The sequence below is a fragment of the Struthio camelus genome, chromosome Z (assembly GCF_040807025.1).
Source record: "Struthio camelus isolate bStrCam1 chromosome Z, bStrCam1.hap1, whole genome shotgun sequence".
NCBI lineage: Eukaryota > Metazoa > Chordata > Aves > Struthioniformes > Struthionidae > Struthio > Struthio camelus.
In genome coordinates this window covers 59,735,727-59,755,736 of record NC_090982.1, presented here as the reverse complement: position 1 = coordinate 59,755,736, position 20,010 = coordinate 59,735,727, and the positions used below count along the sequence as shown (strand labels likewise).

At 38.5% G+C, this 20,010-nt stretch overlaps 1 protein-coding gene across 11 annotated transcripts in view; it reads left to right on the top strand.

The window, feature by feature from the left end:
• Nucleotides 1-20,010, top strand: part of LOC104152910 (DNA mismatch repair protein Msh3) — a 128,940-nt gene that overhangs the window by 70,096 nt on the left and 38,834 nt on the right. For all 11 annotated transcript variants that reach the window (XM_068929094.1, XM_068929097.1, XM_068929098.1 and 8 more), the window contains 3 exons: nt 4,945-5,077; nt 13,824-14,011; nt 17,199-17,367. In XM_068929094.1, coding sequence (XP_068785195.1) covers nt 4,945-5,077; nt 13,824-14,011; nt 17,199-17,367 — 490 coding nt within the window. The remainder of the gene's footprint in view (nt 1-4,944; nt 5,078-13,823; nt 14,012-17,198; nt 17,368-20,010) is intronic.

Sequence of the window (20,010 nt, the reverse complement as noted above, 5' to 3'; positions counted from 1 at the left end):
CTTCTCATGGCTGCGTGTTTATTTAGGGAATATTGGACCTTTGTAAAGGGGAAGGAGACATTATGAATTTGAGAGTAAGTTGCTCGGTTTCTCTTGTATGTAGAAAAATAAGTGAACGGATCCAGAAGGTAGTTTGCTAGGTTTCATTTAAATTTCACCATGCTAATTATAAGATAATTATATTTGTTGTTTTTAATTGTTGCAAATGCATATAGTTGCATTGGTCACTGCACAACTTAACAGTTCAAAGTTTGCCCCATAAAGGTGCCCAGATTCTAAAAAGAACCATGTAAGGAGAAAGCCAGAGATGCACTGTTTTAAAAAAACAAAAACAAACCACCAGAAACAACACACACCTTATCCTCCTACATACATAGTTTACTGATTGCTTGGTGATAATTCCATCATGGCTTTGATTTTTGATAGTAGTAATTGCTCTTTATGAGAGAGAGTTTGTTTTCAAACAGAGAGGGTAGTATCCTGTACTCGTTAACATCATAAAATCCCGTGAAGTTTTGTTCTGTAAACTATGTTCTGAAGAAAGGTCAATGAAAAGGCGAAATGTGTGAATGAGAGAAAACATAAAGCAACAGAAGTCAGTGCAGCCTTGACGTTGTCCTGTGTTTGAAAGAAGCCCCTATCAGATGCCCAGAGAAGAGCGTGAGAACAGGGCAAGTGAGTTGAGTTACTTCCCCCGAACGTGCTTCTAGCAATTTGCAGTTCAGGGGCTTCCTCAGGCACAGCTGGTATCCTCGCCCGTCTAGTCTGTGGTGGATATTTCCACAGTTTAAGTAACGCATTTTCTTAGTTTGAAATATTATAGTTAGGAGGAGGCTGTTCCAACAGGGTTCATGGAAAGCAGCATTTGATATTTTGAACCTTGTTTATATTTTTCAGGTGTTAAATTCTTGTGACTGGTAGTTGTATTTATTGTTTTGGTCTCTAAATGGACCTATTACAATGAGTTTCTATATTTTGCATTCATTGTACTTGATCTGTATCCTTCCTACAATGAATGAACCTGTATTTTCAGCATTTAGCGTAAGTTAAGAGATTTTTGATAACTTTGTGTTCAAAATATTTAACTTTTTTAAAAAGGAAAAGCTTACATAACTGAAAATTTTGTAGTTTCGTAGTCAAACTCGCTATGCTTTAAATACAGTGAACAATTATCACATCTAAAAATGTTGTTTTCCTCATTGTAAGAGAGATCTAAGCATATCTGTTAGGGCTGCTGTTTGCTAGCGTGCCATTTAGTTTGTCAGGATGGTAAGGTGTTAACTCAGTGTAGCACTTTCCTATCTGCTGCCTTCTATTATGTCAAAATAACTTTTAGTCCAGGATTCAAGTATTTTCCTATTTACTGATTTTCTGTATTGTTTGCATATCTGGCAGTAGAATAAAAGAGGGTGGTATCTCAGGATTTAATTTCAAGTAGTTCTCTTAAACTACTAAAATCTAAAATTCTACAGGGAGTCAGATTTTGTTTAAATCTATTAATGTTTAAATACATTGCAAAGTAATTTTAGTATTGCATTAATGATGCTGCTCTTAGATGGAGAATATGGCAGAGGTCAGAGCGTTCCTTTTAATTGACTGACTTTTTATGTTGCTTTATTTCAGAGAAGACTGTTTGGAAAATTGGATAGAACTCAGACTGCTGACGCAGTTTATACTGATGGGAAGCATATAGGCTAATATTGAACCTAAATAGAGAATGAAGTAGTAGCCAGTTTATAAAATGCAAGACAATTTCTTGTCGTAAACTGAGTTTCTTTCTTCTTACGGTTTGGGGTTTTTAATCTTTGCATCATTTGGAAAAAAAATTCTGCCGCTAGAAAGTCTTGACTCTAATGTTGTACAAACTGTCCCTCAGATGTGCTGAGTAACTGTGCAGTGCAGAACAGATTTCTTTTGAGGTAATTTAATGTCTGATCAGTATAATATATTGGTGCTTGGGAAAGTGTTTATTAGGTTAAGTATAAATATTGAAATTTAGAAGCACACTTTGATATCTATTATTGGATAATTTTTAACACTTCTCTTCCCTCTCCTCCTTCCTTCCCCATACGTATGTAGCTGTACATAATTCTTCACAGGACTGCACTTTTTGGCTTTTGAAGTAGGAATCCCAGGATGTTTTGTTTGCAGGTGAAAAAATGGGTCATTTGGTACTGGATGCTGTTATCCTGACTCTTTCTTATTTGTAGGATTAAAGCAGAAAAACTGTGTGGATGCTTAGTTTTAGATTACTGGAGCTACAGTAACATAGCCATATGTGAGGATGATTAAAGTGCAGATTAAGCTTTGAAGGGAGGCGTTTCTGAATATCTGCATCTATTTTACATATTATTGTTTTCTGTTGGTCAAATAGATATAATTATGCTGCTAAAAAAGGTGACTGTTTTGAAACTTAATTCTGCTGCTTACATGTGCTCTTTATAATAGGAACACAGATCAGTTTCTTCTTTAAGGTACATGCATTTATAATTTAATGCAATATATTGCAGTTCAATAATCTTTTGCGCAGAAGAACATTCCAAGGTCTTAAGTACAGCAATCTTAAAAAAATCTCTGTTAAAATGGAATTGTGGCTGATGATACATACTGACCTTTTAGAAGTTCAGTATAACAATTTGCTAGCTTCGGAGCTGCATATTTCAGAATGCTTGATTACTTCATCGCTGCTATTAACCCTTATCAATTTCCTTTCCGTTCTGCAGCTGAAGTTCAGAGCACCTCACTAATTGATGCACAAAGCTTAAATCTCTGCTCTCTTGAATATGCTGTGCGGATGCCAACAGCTTGCTCTTTGGTTATTTGGTTGCATAACCTTTAGTAACCCTGCCAGCCTACACCAGCTATGTGATTGTCTCTCTTAAGGATCAGATTTAAAACTCTGGGATACGTCCTGCGCTGAAAATGGTGCCCATGTGTTTAAGCAATTGCACTGATGGTAGCTGCCTCCTACCACTGCTGTTTGCAGATTGCCTGACTGCCCAGAAGAGCAGAGAAATGTTTTATCATGTGATAGTGACATAAAGGGATTGCCTGGTGGAGTGGAAGAAGATGGCATTCTTGCCTCTTGACGTGCAACAGGGCTGCTAAGCAGAGCCTGCTAAATCTGATGTTTCTCTCTTCCTCTGTGCTGGGAAAAAACTGTATTTTAGGATAGTAAAATACTTGGGGGGCTGTGGCATGATCTGAGAGTCTGCTCTCCAGTTCAGAGGCAACTAAGTTAGTTCCCAAGTAGCCCACCGGTGAAGACGGCAGAGTGTCCATCCCTGATTCATAGAGTGGTTGTGGAGGAGTGAGACCATGCTCTCTGCCCTCCACGTGGGTGGTGGCAGGTGAGGCGCTGCAATTCCTGGCTTTGTATGGCAGGGCTGCTCCAGGAATGAGTGAGTTTGTGTCACTTGTGATGGATGGGAGAATGGTTTCCATGTTTTAGTACAGAGCAGTATGTCACTGAAAACTCCTGGCACTTAAATGCTCTTAGATTTATGTGTATCTGAGTGCACAATCAAATCCTCATATTCTCCCTTTTGCATATGACATAAAGTTTTAAGGACTCTTAGATTTAGCTGTCTTCAAGGCCATAGGCCTCTGATTGCTAGTCTGTTGTAACGGCTGAAGCCTGTGGAGCTGCCGAACTTTGTTGAATTCCTCACCTGTAGTATTTGTTAGCAGTTATCGGGGCAAGTGGCACTGCAGTTCTGCAGCTATGGGGCATTGTGCTTGACGAACAAGACGGGCACTCGGTTTCCCAGCATCTTATGTTTTGCTTATGTGTTTACTCTTTGTTTCCCTGTGGTGGCTGAAATCTAACCATCGTGCTGGTCTATGAGAGTAGACGTGGGCTAACTCTGTCTGCCTCGCACACGCTTTGCTAGTGCCTGATGTGGCAGTATCAAATGACTGCTTTCTCCCTAGCTTACAAGGATGGCTGGATGATTGGGGATACAGAGCAGCAGCATGGTGAATGCGGTGATCTTTGAACTTCGCAGTCTCCAGAGGAGAATGTTGTGTTCAGGTTTTATTGTTATTCTGGAACAAATATGCGGATTTTAAAATGAGGAGCAGACTATCTTGAAGATTTATAAAGTTTGATGGAACATCACACAGTTCAGATTCTGACTATGGAATAGTTTGTTCAAATAAGAAGCATTTCCCCATTGTCTGACTTTAGTCCTGGTATATGAAGATTAAAGTTACAGTTAAAAAACAAAACAAAACAAAACAACGTAGTTCTGACTCAATAACTATCAATTGCTGATCTGGATAAAAACTAGAGGGACTAAATGCTAATAAATATTTATACTTTGTTGGAAGAGAACATGGTTAAAATGTTTTTTTGTTTTTTAACCCCCCAAGTACTTACCTACAAATTTAGGGTAGGATATGGAGATTTCAGCGTTGCTCACTATATGTACCACTAGAAGAATGTGTAGACTTGGGCACTGTAGTGTGCAGTGGGCTGTTTTGAGCGGAGAGAGGGAAAACCTAAGATACTCTGATCACTCTACAGAGTGTACAAGTGCCTTAAAACCTTAATTTCTCCTCTTACTGGAGTCGGTCATAGACTTGTCAGGCTGTGAGCATGGCTTCTGGAATTATCTGGCAGAGCTTGCATTGGAACACAAAATGCGTGAGCAAGTTCTCCTTTCACTCTTTCCGCTTGATCCGAACAGGGCAATGGCAACCCTAAATGCCAGCAACAATGGCAGCCCGTGAGGTATAGGCTGATTTTTCCTAAAATATGTTCAGTTTTTTTGGTCCTTTAAATCTTACTTAAATACAATAAATTCTTAACTCTTTTACTTGCATATTAATGAGAATGTGGGCTTAGTAAAAAGGTTTCTTTTAAGAAAAAAAAAAAAGAAAGGACTTGCCTTCAGGGAAACAGAAGTTTTATTTACTGATCTCATGATTATTCTTTTGCAGTGAAATAAATGCCCGGCTTGATGCTGTGTCTGAAATTCTCCTCTCAGAATCCAGTGTGTTTGGTCAGATTCAAAATCTTCTTTGTAAGCTGCCAGATATAGAAAGAGGACTCTGCAGTGTTTTTCACAAAAAGGTATATCAATAATTATGAAAAATAACGGTTTTCTAAATGTAGTCATCCTTTCTAAATGAATTTTCATAGTTTTTGCACGTTTATTTAAAATATTTTATTCTTAGCGTCAACAAGACTAAGGCTTACACAGTAAAGGAGTAGAAGTTAACAAAAATGATTTCTGCCTCATGGTACTTGTATCAGTGATGCATTGTTTTGAAGAAGTGCCTAATTAGGTTTAGAGAATAGATGCGCTTTGCTGATGCTAACAGGAAAAACATCTTTAGCGTGTTCATGCTTCAGTCACTGGATTCAATGAAATGGGATGATGCAATAGGTCCATATGCCATCAATTATTTCCCTTTAAAGCAATCGATTACACTCTGTATGCTTACCTAAAATCACACTTGCAAGTGAAACTGCTTGGCTGTAATTAGTTGTTTTCAGATGAATGTTAATTTTGTTTGTAAATTTGGTGATCTGGATCTTGCTTGCACGTTTTAATAAGAACTGCTTGTAATGAGACACTGGCAGTTCTTAGTTGAAGCAGATTAATGTGCTAATAGCACCTGTGCTGTACTTCATGTTCTTTTATTTCACTGTTGTATTTAGAGATTTTGACAGTTTGTTTTAGATAAAGGAATAAGTGGGCAAAGTTGCAGTTTCTTTGGGTGGTATAGCACAAAGCTTCATCTGTCTGAAAATCTGAAACTCAGTTCTTGGATAAGTTTTTGGGGCCCTAATGTGTTACAGCATTACGTACATGGAGAGACTTACAAATTTCAATGAGTTGTTACAGAGATCCAGCCGTAGTGAAGTGTATGAAAAGATGCTGAAACATGCTATATCCACATGATACAATTGCCCTTTAAAAATAACTATAGTCAGGAATTAGATAATTCACTTTTTAGTGGTTTAACTCATTTCAGGTTGAGTGGTATGACATAAGGTTTATAGGGCTAGATCCGCATTTCACACCATGCTGGCAATCCTCCGCTGCTATCTTGCGCTGCCTTTTTCATGCTAGCGTGCCTGTCTGGTTCTCCAGGAGTCCCAGCCTGTTGTCCGGCACTGTACTTCTCTCAGCTTTACAGCTACCGTGTTAGGTGGAAACATTCAGAGGTCTTGGATTTTCTTATCATTTTGGAATGAGGAGACAGTGTAGTCCATCTTAAGAACTGTAACATGAAAATATGCATTTGTGTAGCGAAACAGATGTTGAAAAGAAGCTGCAGGAACAGAGAAGTGCTCCAGCAGAATCCTTAAGAAGGGCATATGAAGGGGCAAAAAGTTCTCTTGCTCAAAGCATCGAATTTTCCTTTGACTTAGCTTCCCTTGGTAAAAACTAATTTGTTATCCACTGCATGGCACTGTGGACAGTGCCCAAAGCACTGAGTAATCCCTGTACTACTTCAGGACTCTGAGTGATGACGTTGTCCCTGAAAGAAGGGGTCTGTTTTGAATGAAGAGTCAAAAGCAGGCTCTGGGAAACAGCTTTTGATGTCTAGACAGATAGTGAATGAGTGTTGGGGAAAAGGTCCCTGCAATGTGTATGTGTGCGTACATATATATACTCAAGAAAATTAAATAGCTGATTTTTATAAATTTTTCTTTGGGATATCCAGTGAATGCTGCCATTTCCATTCCCACAAGGAGCCTTTACAGTTCTGTTAACTGCAGATGTCCATCTCCCACATGCTCAAAATGAGGTTCACACTACCCTCTTCCACATCTCTTTGCATTTTCATTCCCTTTAAGGGATCCAAAACTCTCAGCTGAGCACAGTGATGGTTTGACTAAAGGAATTCTAACTCTGGTGATTTACATGCCCCAATGTAGGCTTGTTAATTCAGCTGTAGGAAAAATAGATGAATGCAAAAAATATTTCATTTTTCAGGCTCTTTAGATTTCAGTGATGTTGGTATTTGATGTGGTATGTTTTACAAAGGGAGACATCTGAAATAAATGCACAATGATGGCTAGGTTGGCTCTCAGTCATTTAAAACATCTTTCATTCAGATCAGCTGCTTGCAGAACTTTTATTGTGCAGCAAGCTTTGTACCAGTAAACTCTGGAGGTAACAGGCAAAAAAAAGAAGGCAAAAACAGTGCAGTGTTTTGGAACTGATTTTACACGGCAAAGCATCTTTATGGGAACTGTTGTTGTGAATACCATCTTTGTATGTTTTCCTGGTATGACTGGTACGTTTTTGAATAAGTCCATTGATGATTCTTGTTTGGTAGCATCATTCAGACTTGCCGTTACTAATATGGCCCTTCACAAGCTCCCATTATCCCAAACCCAAACCACCAAAAGCCACGGCTGATGGGATACTAGCAATCCAGGGTCAGAACAGTGTCCTTGCGCAGAAGGGGAGTAGAGGGGGAAGTAGGGTGTTGCACTACCAGCTCCAAGTTTGCCCCAGCCTGGAAAGGAACTGTAGGAATGGGTTTGAGACAGAAGCAACATTACTGTTACTATGGAGACTGGAATTAATACAAGAACTAGTTGTTTTTCTCAGTTCCTGTAGCTCCAGCACCTGACGTCCCCAAATCCCCCCAGACAAACGTTATTGACTGCAGAATGGCTTTGCACATCTTCAGGGCAGGAAAAGGATGGCTGGAGCTGAGGTGTTTGGAGAGCTCTTGATAGCATTCAGCAGACAACTCAAAAGGCAGGACTGAGAGAGAGGGAATTGCCAAGAGCTCTGTATAAACAGTGCCTGGAGCTGATGCAGAAGTATATTTTGCTGGAAGACACATTGGCTCAATGTTTCTATTTTCTGTAACCGGTTCAGCCCTATCCTGCAGCCCCTGGAGAGAGCCACCAAAAAATGCCGTAAAATTTGTTTACCATGCTTTTCTTTTTGCATCCTGCGTCTCAGGACAGTGAAAAAAGGCAGGATCCCACTTCTTCTCTCATTTACCATGATGGCTACTTACCTTTTGCCTTGGAGCGCAGAATGGCAAGAAAGCGGTCAGATGTCCTTTGCTTGAATAGCTTTAAAAGCCAGTACAGGATAAACGTGCCATTAGTACTTTTAGAAACATGTCCTACAGGGCCATTCTGATGTTGCTTGCTGGTTTCATGCTGTGGTGTTTCAGAAGATAAATATTTATACAGACTTGATCCATGAATGTTTATCCAATTTGTACCCTTTGCTCAATAAATATTATTTTTTGAAAAAAGCTTAGTCACCAAAGCAGTGGACAAAAATCATCATAATAAAAGGCCTTTAAATTACAGAAAATATTAAAGTAAAACTCTTTTAGTAAATTCTTACGCAATGGGTGATGTCAGTAACCAAACCTTGCCAGGGTGCGTAACAAAATATCATTTCGGTATGTTCTGCTTCTAGCCCCAGCCGTAGGGGGTCCCTAGCCTGGAGTTCCTTACAGCTTGCTGCGGCTGGAAGAGAAGACCTGTTTGGCTGTGAAGCAGTTTCCTGATGGTGCTTTGCTGCACACTTCCCAGGTTGTTCCTGTGCTTTCTCACCGGTGCAAAATAAAAGGCAGTAGCTGTTACGAGGCGATGCTGTCTCCAGCCTCCTTGTGAGATTTGCCTTTTAGCTTTCCAGTGAAGGCTTTGCTGTCGTGCTGCAACTCGTCAGAGGAGAAAGGGGCTGTTCAGCTAGGCGCTAAGAGTTGTAAAGTTTTCACATAAGCTTATCTACCAGAATGATGCTGAAAAAATGCCTTCCCTGGCAGATATTTCATTAAACAAACTGTTGTGCCTTCAGGAGATCCTAACATCATGATGCTTCCAAAAAACAAATGTTGTATTTCTACTTATTATTTTATTAAATCAATACCTGTTATGTGTTCCCATGAAATTAGTGTTCATATAGAAGGTTTCAAATAAATTCTCCTCATAGCTTCAGCTAACATAAGCCTTAATCTTCAACGTTTTTTTTTTTTTTTCCTTCCACCATACCAGTGTGCAAACTAGTGACTTGGAATACGATGCGTTTATACTCTTTTAAAGAAATCGCATCACAGATATTTTTAGACTTGCAATGCTAAATGCAGATTTGAACAAATTGTTCCCTTTTAAGCTGATTAATATAAACAATCTCATAAAAAGGGGGCATAGTAACCTTAAAATGAAATACCTTGTTTTTCTTGAACCAAAAATAGCATCCTCACCATACTAAAAACACAAAGGTAGTAATTGAAGCTTGAAAAGGGTGATAAACGCAAGCAGCATTTCAACTCCTGTGGTTTTTTTTTAATTATTATTTGAAATGCTTATAGCTCAGAATGGACACTGGCTGTCAGCTGTGCGTCTCTGTGACCCCTTTTTAGATCTGCTGGAAACAATTTCACTAATGCAAACAAGGTCAAACTGCTGTCAGTGTTGCTGGGGGGGTGCTAGGCTTGGCACGCCGCTGAGCATCTTTCATGCATTCTCTTCGGTGGCAGCCCTACCGTTTTCAGTCCTGTTTGAGAAACTGCTGCTTGAACTGTTGTTTGTCACCTCTGTCAACTCTGAGGTTATTCTGCTAGTGCCAGTGAAGCTGTAGGTATCATTAAGGACATTTCAAAATTAGCTTTTTAAAAATAGCCCTGAATAAGTTAGTGAGAATTTTTAGTGAGTGCAAGAATGATCCTGCTTTATGTAAACCATTTTACTGGGTTTTCAAGCTTCTGATTTATAATGAAATTACATATCTCTTCTGTAAAGTTACTTAGGGTTTAAACTGAACCAGTCCCACTTTAAGGCAGCTTAGCTTGTCAGTGTTATTTTAGTGTGTCTGTTCCAAGTTATCTATTTGCTTAGTTAATGAATTCTACAGCGGAGCCATTAAATTTTAGATGCAAACTCCTGCAGTGTTACTTAAATCAAGCCAGAGGAAACAGTAATGCTCTGAAGAAGCACAAAAGCAATGTGTTCGTCCTCTTTCTTAGGAGCTCTATGTTCAACAAGCTTGTTTTCAGTGAAGCACATATTTCCCATTCTCCAAAGATACTGTAGGCTGTAGCTTTTAGTCGAATCGGGTAGTTTTAATTCTTAGATGATCATTCTGGTGTGTAGCCAGGCTAGAGCTGCTGTGAGTCACTTCAACACGTTCATTAAGCATCCTTTGAGAAATCTCAAGATAACTTTCAGGGTTATTTCAGGTGTCTTTTGTACATGGCCACATCTTTTTTTTTTTTTTTTTTTCTTTTCTGATTATCTTTCATAAGTGGCACTGCCTTGTCTCTGGCTTATTCTTTTTATTGAAGCTCAAAGAGGTCTTCATGTGTATTCTTAAAAATTTTTCCCTGTCCCACCCTGTTATAGGCAGTGTGCTGGTTAAGTCCTTATCTGGCTCTTTTTCTTGAAGAATAATTTTTTTTTTTTGGGGGGGGGGGTGGGGGGAACAGCACCTGTTCGGTTGATTTATTTGTTGCTCTCCATACTTGCTCATGTTTTTTTTCTAGTCATTGTTCTCCTGTGACTCACTTCATGCTGTTTGTCAAGAACCTGCCATGCAGTTTGCATGGCAGGGCTTCAGCCTTTGCATCTTTGAGTGTATTTTGTAGTCAAGGGAAGTCCGGCAGAATTTTATCTTTTATCTCTGTCAAAGTTGATCGTGATGATACAGTCAGTCATACCATATTTTACTTTGACGTGGTGTCCAAGCCTGGATTTATCATTTATGTGGTCTTTCAGATCTTTTCCGTGTGCTTTGACTTCAAATGCTGTTGACAGATTTATGGCTACATTATTTTGTTTTAGTCTGTTGTCAGAGCTTTTGTAGGATAGAATAAATAAGTTCCAGATTATGAGAAAGATGTTGATAAATTGCAGCAAGCACGAGGGAGAACAAAAGTTTTGACAAGGCTGAGTAATGGATTGATTTATGAAGAAAGATTAAAAGATTATAGTTTAGTTAAATTGATGATTAAAAGGAGAGCAGAAGGTTTAAGAGCTATCTATCTAGAGGGTGTTAACAGCAAAGAGGGAGTGGAATTACTTAGTGCAATACAGAAGAGTAAAACTGGAGGTATTGAGTTTAGTTTAATGGAAGGAAAATTTAGGCTCTCAGACAAAACTGTTATGTGATGAGATTTAGTGCTTTGTGGATTAGTTTCTGAATGGAAGTGGTAAGCACATCGTTTCTTGGACTATTAAAAGCCCAAGACTAGACAAAAGAAAACTCATACAGAACAACAGTGCAGTTGCCAGAAGACCACCTAAAGGGTCTCTTCCATCTTTAACCTCCATGAATCTGAAGGAATGATGATCTTAAGTTTTCCAATAACTTTAGAATGTAATCTTAGCTCTCTGGCCTTCTGAAATGTCATGATTAAATTGCAGATTTCTCTAGTAAGTCTCTCTCAGCCTTGCCTGACTGGTGGTAATGAGTTCTGTTTTGTAGCATGCAACAGTATTTTGGGTTTGTTGGAGAGCATCTAAAAGACCTTTGACTTTATGATAACTTCTGATGTCTTCACTGAGCTGTGTGATAGAATATATTTTAAATAGTCAGGAATGATTTTTCTTTGATTTTGTTTCATAGCTTTTATGATAGAACAAGCGTAAGTCAACACCGCGATTAACCTTAAACTTTGTCAACGATAAGGCTAGAATGAAAGTTGCTTACAACTTCCAGTATCTGTAGTAGATTGTCAGGGCTGCAGGTTTATGTGTCTCTTTTCTGTGTTTATACTGCCCAGGGGCCGCTCTTCCGTCACTGGTCCCGGCATTGATGTGTATTTAATGAGAAGAGAGTTAAGGCTGTAACTGGAGTGTACTTGATTTCGGAGTGTACTTGAATTCTGTGTTTTGTGATTTTTCAGAAGGTTGGGTTTAGCCAGCCTTCACGTTCTGAAAGGCTAGTAGGTATTACTGAGCAAATTCGTCTCAGGATTAACATATTTGGGGAGGGAGAGTTAATGCTTATTTCCAAGATTTTCCCTAATGCTTGCTCCCATGTGTGGGAAGAGAAGTTGTTCAGGAGGAGTTAGCTACAATGCAATAGATGGGAGAATTACCTTAATTTTTATATAAAGGCATGGGAGGAAAGAGAAATTTACCTCTGGAGAGAAAATTAAGAGAGGGGATGATGAAATAAAATATTAGATATGTTTTATGAAATCCTGGTTCACTGAAGCCTACGTGTTCTGTGATCAGTGATATAATTATTAGCACAAGATACTGACCAGAAATCAAGTTCCAGACTGTATATCACTTAGGAGGGAGAGAGAAAAATGTGGGAAGAGAAAGAGGCAACAAACTTTGGCTTACAGAGAGGGCAGAATAAAGGCACCTTTGTGTTCAGTATATCCTGCTCCCTTCCTTGCATCCTCGGAGCAGGTGAGGAAAATAAACTGTTTTTTCAGTGTTGTCAATTGGTCAATAGAGAAATTCAGAGGACTGAACACAAACTGTTTCTACAGATCAGTAACCTACGAAAAAACATCGGCATAATTATTTATGGACAACTTTTTCCAAACCTTCTGAAGTGGAAATGTCCTGGAGTCCAGCTGAAGTCAGCAGGGTGTGAAGTCATAAGTGTTTCAGAGGGCTAGGTTTTCATTTGACATGCAAATACAGTGTTGCTGTTTGTACAAATACAAACTTACTTCTGTAAAAGCAAAGTCAGAGAGAGAATTGCTATTATCCAATTTCCAGGTGAGGCATGAGGAATTTAGGTAAATAAATGTTGAACGGGAAGATGGAGAGGAAGAGGTAGGAATGTTGCAGAATGTAAGTTGTTTTGTTGTAGGGTTTTTAACTACTAGCAAAATCCTGATCCTGATGGCTAATTCTTGAAAATGAGCCAAAGGTAATAGCCTCTGCTGACGCTGAGGAGTAGAATCTGGTAGCAAAATACTTGAGCTGCATCAGAAGTAATATTAATGGTTTAAAAAAAAAAAAAAGAAAAAGAAAAAAGGGAGAGAGAAGAGTACGTAAGTTGTTTCTCTCTGACAAGTTGCTGCTTTAAAGGAATCCATATTTGTTTTTACTACTCTGTGGGCATCAGGAAGCAGTCCATGAAAGCATTGTGAGTTATTTCACTTGGCTCTGAGGAGTGCTCTGGGGGTTCCTATTTGGTGATACCCTGGCCAACTGCATAAAGGAGACAGGAGAATCTCTTTCATACTTCCGTAGAGACGAGAAGATGAAAGATGAAGACCGCGTTAGTGAGTTCTTTATTCTCAATTCCTTATCCAGAAATGTGCAATCGCATGGAGGTACTGGGATCCCTGTGGTAGGGTCCATCTTATGCGATAGACATGGGTGTAACCAGCCAGAGACTGAAGTTGACAATAGCAACAAGCACTTTTAAGCAGTGACTGCTGGATTCCTCTTTCTGTGGTTTTTTCACTTTTCTTTCTTGTGGTGGTGTTCCAAAACTCTCTCTCCTTGTCCGTAACCTTGCCTTTCCAAACTCTCTCTTGCCAAAACTGCAGCCTGAAGTTTCACATAAGAGCACACAGATGCATAGGCCCTCGTGGACAAGTTGTACTCATGAAATTGCTCAACCTACTTGCTCGCTGTTCGCACATTATTAGCCCATTTTTCTGCTCTTTATTTTGTCTGCTATGTATGTATCCATCCAGCAACAAGAATAACTGAGATCTATCCTTAACTATTTCCTAAGTACAATGGCTAAAACAATTAGCATGTCTTATTAACCTTCTGAATGTGATAAGATTGTCTAGTTGTATTACAGTATGTGTGCTTTAAATGTGTTTTGTCTGATTTTAAAAAAAAAAGTAAGATTTAATGAAAATATAATACATTATAATGATTTAGACATTGTCTCCCTTCACAGTGTTCAACCCAAGAGTTCTTCTTGATAGTCAGCACCCTGTCTCGTCTGGAGCTGGAAATTCAAGCTCTTGTTCCAGTCATACATTCTCACGTGAAAACTCCCCTTTTACAAAACACGCTGTTGGAAATCCCAGAATTTCTCTCCCCAGTAAAACATTATTTAAAGATACTTAATGAAGAAGCAGCGAAGTAAGTAGAGAAAATAAATGAATCTTCCATGCCTCGTAAGCTTTCTAATTGGATGTACTCAATGTTATACAAATTACACATCTTGTTTTAATACATTAGTTTTATATTTTTGGTTTTGTATTTATATAAGTACCACTGCTTATAGTTAAAACAGAAGCTGTTGTTTTCTGCAGTTTATGCATATAATTTTTTAAGTTAAACAATGGAGGCAAGTATTTTGTCCAGTGCGCTCTACCCAATCTTCTTGTAGGCAGGGGGGTGCTTATGAACATGAAGGGGAGAGCTAAAAGTATGGAGCTTGTATGCCTTGTCATCTTAATTCTGTCTTTTCTTATTCCGAGAAAAAAAGCGAATAGAAAGGAAGAAGATGTTAGATTGGAATGAATGTATATTATATGGCATAAAGTCTTTAAGTAGTTTGTTACATACTGTTTCTTCTGAAGAGATGCTATCTCCATTGTTATCCCTAGGTCCTACTTCTAAGCCTAGGAAGAATAAGGCAAGAGGGAAGAGATGCAGAACAATAGAACAAGAACATGAGTTCAGTAAGGGAGGGATATATAAAAGCCTGTGAGGGACAGGATTTAAGAGGAGGATCTTGGGGCCAGTAAAAGTCATGGTCTTTTAGAAGAAATAGTATAACATCATCTATAAAAGGTTCCTTCATGTGCTGTGCCCAAGGGAAGCATGTTTGACTTGCACAGCCAACCTTTCTGAGTACTTGTCTTTGCAGGTTTTTGATCTCCTTTCGGTGTAGTTTTGTTTATATTACATGTGGAAAGGAGATTCTGAACACAAAATGAATGTCATACAGCTTAACATTCAGATCTCCTAAGCTTTCCTGCTGTGAGCAAGTTTCATTTAACTTTTTTAAACATTTCTGTACATGTAATATGAGATTTAATTACTGTGGTATACTTGGAGGTTCTTTGATGAAAGATGCAATGTAAGGTTTAATGTATATTTATGTTGAGGCAGCAAAGTCATTGATTAGGTTTTTTTCTAGCAGATTAAAAACAAACTTCTATTTTATTTGTAAGATCTTGTTATCTTTCTTCAGCTGAGATAGAAAAATTCAGAGGTAAAGTCTAGAACTTCTTTTATTTGTTCCTGAATCAGAGACAGATGTGAGGTCTATTAATTTTGAAGTTCAAAGAGTAGAAATATTTGCTTTGTCCTGTTGGACAGGTGGGATTATAAGATTTCTACTGATATATGATATCCAATGATAGTTGTGGCAGGTTATGACAAAACAGACTTTATCTTAATGATACCAGATTTACTGTAGGTAGGTTTAAAAAATGTTTTTTCTACCGTTGTGTTCATGGTGACTAGAATATGCTTTAAATAGAAGATATAATAGTATAAATAGAACATATTTTCATCTGCAGAATGCAAAGATTTTGTTTGAGATGCCTTTGAATAACCTACCTTTTGGCCTTTATTGCCACACAAGTTTGAGATGCATATTATTTGTGCTGAAAAACCTTTCTTTAGCATAATTCTGATGACCGTTTGACCTGCTTGAGCAGGGCGGTTGTACTAGATGATCTCCAGAGGTCCGTTCCAGCCTTGGCCATTTTATGATTCTATGGCACAAATACATACATACACACACACACACACATATATATATGTGTGTGTGTGTAGACATATACATATGTAGATATGCACACACACTTGCACACATGCACATATATATACACACTGCATCATGTGTTAATTTTATTTTGTGATATAGGTGTGTATTCATAAAAATCTGTAGTGCTTTTCAAGAATCTCTCTCTGCTCCAGAGTTTTTGTAGGGGGTTAGTGTTTTGTTTTGTTTTTTACTGTCAACTTTTAGATTTTGATAGGCAGTTATCACATGGGAGTGACAGAGTTTTCACGATCAGTTTCTGGCTACTAGCTATTTTTTTCCCCCTCATTTCCATGGAAACAGGTCTAATTAGCACAAAATCGTTTCTAAAAATTATTACTGTATTCTAAAATGGTGACTTTACTGTCACTTATATAATGATTATGCCCATATAATCAGAAATCAAAGTTTAGCTCTATGTTATCTGTCTGGTCACTGGTTCTAGTTGTAGTTTCACTCTTAGACAAAGGGGTGTTGAGCTAGGCACCAAACAAGACTTTATTACCTCCATGTTTTATGACCTTCAGTTTGCTAATTACTTGCTCTCCAAATAAGAGATTTCATAGTAATTATGTAATTAACTGGTACGTTTTTGTACTTGCTCTAAAATGCAAATGTATTTTTAAATTAACTTAAAGCTGATGGTTCTACTTCTTATTGTTTGCCTGATGCTTATTTAAATAAGTTAAATTGTTGTTGTTTTTGATGACAACCTTATTTTTAATAGCTTTTTCGACTTCCCAATTTTAAACATTTGAATGGCATTTTCTATTCCAGGTTTCAATCCTGAGCTGAGATAGCACAGCCAAAACAATTCCGTCATTCTCTGACGTTCTCTGAGACTAGAAAAGAGCGTTGTTTTGATGTACTGAAAATATTCTTGTTAATCTTTTTTTGAGAAAAGAAGGAAGTTGCTCTGAGAAACTCAATGAGATTCTGCTTTGACAAAGGCCTTGTGGGAGGGATTTTTCTCCACCATCCTCATGAAAATCTGCCCCAAATTTGGCCAAATTCTAAATCTGTGAAAAATCTGTTCACATGTTGTATAGAGATTATCTAGCGCTTCACATTTAACAGTGATCAAGGTTTTATCTGTGCTTGGGATGCTCCGGGTTGGGGCAGCAATTGCATTCCAGAGTTACAGACCAAGAGAGAAAGAATCTGTCTGTCTTGGGCTTTCTTTGCCCTGCCGGGCCAAGGGAGAACAGGCAGAAGGCTGAAGGATGCAAATTCAGATGAGATGGAAAAGACTTGGCAGAGTTTGGGACAGAATAAGGAATGTAATGTGGTAGAGTAGAAAGGAAGGAACAGAGATACGGATTAGTCTTGAATGACTTTAGGAGGGGGTGTCTTATGTAGCCTTGCTATGTACTGAATGTGTATGGCAGCTTTCAGTAAATGTGCTGTACACACGATCAAATACTAGAAAAGCTGTATTTAGAAGGGGCTAAAGCTAGTGTCAAAACAGGTGAGAATAATGAATAAAAACACAGTAGAATTAGGGAATATGTCTTTTCTTTTCTTTTATCTTATATTTTCTCTGAATAGGTCTGGAGATAAAACCCAACTGTTCAAAGACCTTACAGACTTCCCTGTCATCAGGAAGAAGAAAGAGGAAATCTTGGATGTGCTTTCTAAAATCCAATTACATCTGCTGGAAATACGTAAACAGATAAAGAATCCTTCTGCAGATTATGTTACAGTTTCTGGTCAAGAGGTAACATGGTATCTTTTTGTACCACTGTATCCTTGCATACCTGGAAGTTAGCTTAAGATTTAGGCTTGCTAGGAAAAAGGCTGTGATAGTTGATGAGGTCATTTGAAAATATTCTCTTGTACAGCTTTGAATAACATTATTCTGACTGTCACTCTGTTTGTTTTACTTGGTTATTTTAGTGATCTAAAGAGGAGAAACACATTGTAATTGAGTTTGCTTCAGTAATGCTTTGCTTTTCTGTATCTATAAAAATACATGTATGCTTGCAAGGTTAATTATGTGGCTATTACGTGCTGAAATATCTTCAGTGAATCTTCAGGAAACATAACATTAGGTTAATTTGAAGAATGGTAGAATGACTTCCTGAGTAGTGATTAAGACTGTAATTTGAAAGATGGGAGAGAAGAACAGTATTAAAGAATGATAAGTGTTGTTTTACTACTTTTAATTCTTAAAAGCACTGGTTGCAGGCTGGAGCTTTTGTATGCTAGATGCTATGCAAGTGTGGGCAGGCTGTGCTCCAGTGAGCCAAGAAGTTCAGCGCAGAAAAAGAGAGAACAGATTCACACAGGTTTGTGGGGGAGTTGAAAGGCCCAATGCAGTAACGTTGTTCAGCATTGTCATTTTGAAACTGAGAGGAAGAAATCTTGGCGGGGGGTAAAAAAGGCTAGAGAACAGAAATGGAGACTGAGGAGTGAGGAAATAAAATGAGAATTTGGGGTGAAAGAGTGATGACAAGGGATGTAAGGAGCCGATAGTAGCCTCCTATCGTGTTGGCGAACCAGAAGGCTGAGAAAGGCCAAAGAGACATGGCAGGGGGCAGAAAGGCAATACTCAAAGCGAGAGACAATGCAGTAGTGGAGGAATTAGATATAGCAGCATTTGATAAAGACCTCAGGTGAATAGTCCTTTTAATGATGAAGTTGAGCCGTGAGGAAACATGGAGCTACTGGGTTGGGTATACTTGTCCGCATGGAAGCTGAAGTCTGAGGGGGAAGCATGGAAGTATGTATTAGAATATCACGCAAGGAGGAGAAGAGCCAGGCGTTGAAAGGTTTCTTTTAGAGGAGAAGGTTTGAGAGGTGGATGAAGACACCTTTGTGGAGGAAGGGAGAAGAAAAGGCTTCTTCAAAGGAAGAAGAGTGGGGGCAGGCAGATAGATGTGAACTGGACTGGAGAATATTTAGAAACTATCATTCACTGTGGAGATTTTTTTAGAGAGGGGGGCCTTTGTGGTAGTGGACAGCTCAGAAATCATTGTGGTCAGAGATCTGTCTTGGTGTATGCTGAAGTGATTATGGATAGCTGTTATATAATTACATCTGGTATGGGTGTTTCAGAGACCTCAAAAGAGGCAGTAGAGGAAGGGTTGCAGAAGATGGGCAATGAGGTAAGGAAAGGCATGAAAGGGGAATGAAAGTGATGGTAAGGGAATTGTATGGGAAGAGCAGAGCGTAGGTTTAGCAAAAAGCTCTTTGAGTTGAGCTCTCTTTCAGATCTGTATAGTATGTTCTTCTCAAGTTCTTGTAGTTGTAGAATTCAAACACTTCTGAAGAACAGACTTGTGCCGAAGCAGGTATATGGTCTGTTAGTTCTGGAAGGGAGAAAAACTGCGGGGAAACTTTTACTATATATCTCCCCACTCAGAACATGTATTTAAGGAAAAGGCCTTCTTGGAGAGAACCAAGATTAAATTATTAGGTGCTTAGTGTGTGCCCCCAAGCTCATAATTATGAATACACGGTTGGATTTTGAGAGTCAGCCTGCAGGTTGTTAACTTACATTTGGTATAAAGTTTCTATTGGAGCTTTGATGAAGCTCCAGTTGACGCATACCTTCTTTTCAAAATACAAGGTTACACCCATATCTATCTTATCTTTTGTTTCCAGACCTCTAATGGAATTCATTATAGGCACTAAACAGGACAGAGAGCCTGTCCAGTTAGCGATAGCATTGCTATTTGTTTCAGGCAGGGATTAGAGAGAAGTTGCTATACCTGGCAAATGCATGCTTTGTGCATGGCATGAGCAGTACTTTGGTTCAAGTTCATTAAATGCGGCAATTATTTATGTAATAGAGCTAAGAATTAAAAGATGAAAAAGCTAATGCTTTCATTGGCTTGAAGGAGATCACAATCTCTTCCTTGTTCTCACTAGTTGTACAGACTAAGCGGACAATTGAACTGAATGTGTTAATTTAGGATGGTTTAAGTTCAGTCAGGCATCCAGGATAGACATAAACATGGTGTGATTTGCTTTCTTCCCCTTTATCAACACAGCACATATAATTGTCTTGGGAAGAACTTTAGAAAAAGCTGTAATATCAACGCAGCAGCAACAATGCTAGTGGTGGAAGCAGTGAGTTCTTCTCATTTTCGAATCTTTGCAGATCTCTACTTCTGCCTATTTTCAGCCTTTTTATTTAATATGTATTATGCAATTTCAGGGTTTCCACTATATCAAGTATTTTAAGGACTTCTTAGGTGAGCTAGTGTGTTATGTCCTTTGTGGAGTCTTGTGCTTATGTTGGGACTTTCCTTGTTTGTACCTGAAGGTGATTACTGGCAGTGCTGTTGATGTGGGGAAGGTTTTATCTAAATCGTACTGACTGTAATAGAAGAATTGTGTTAGATGAGAGTCTGAT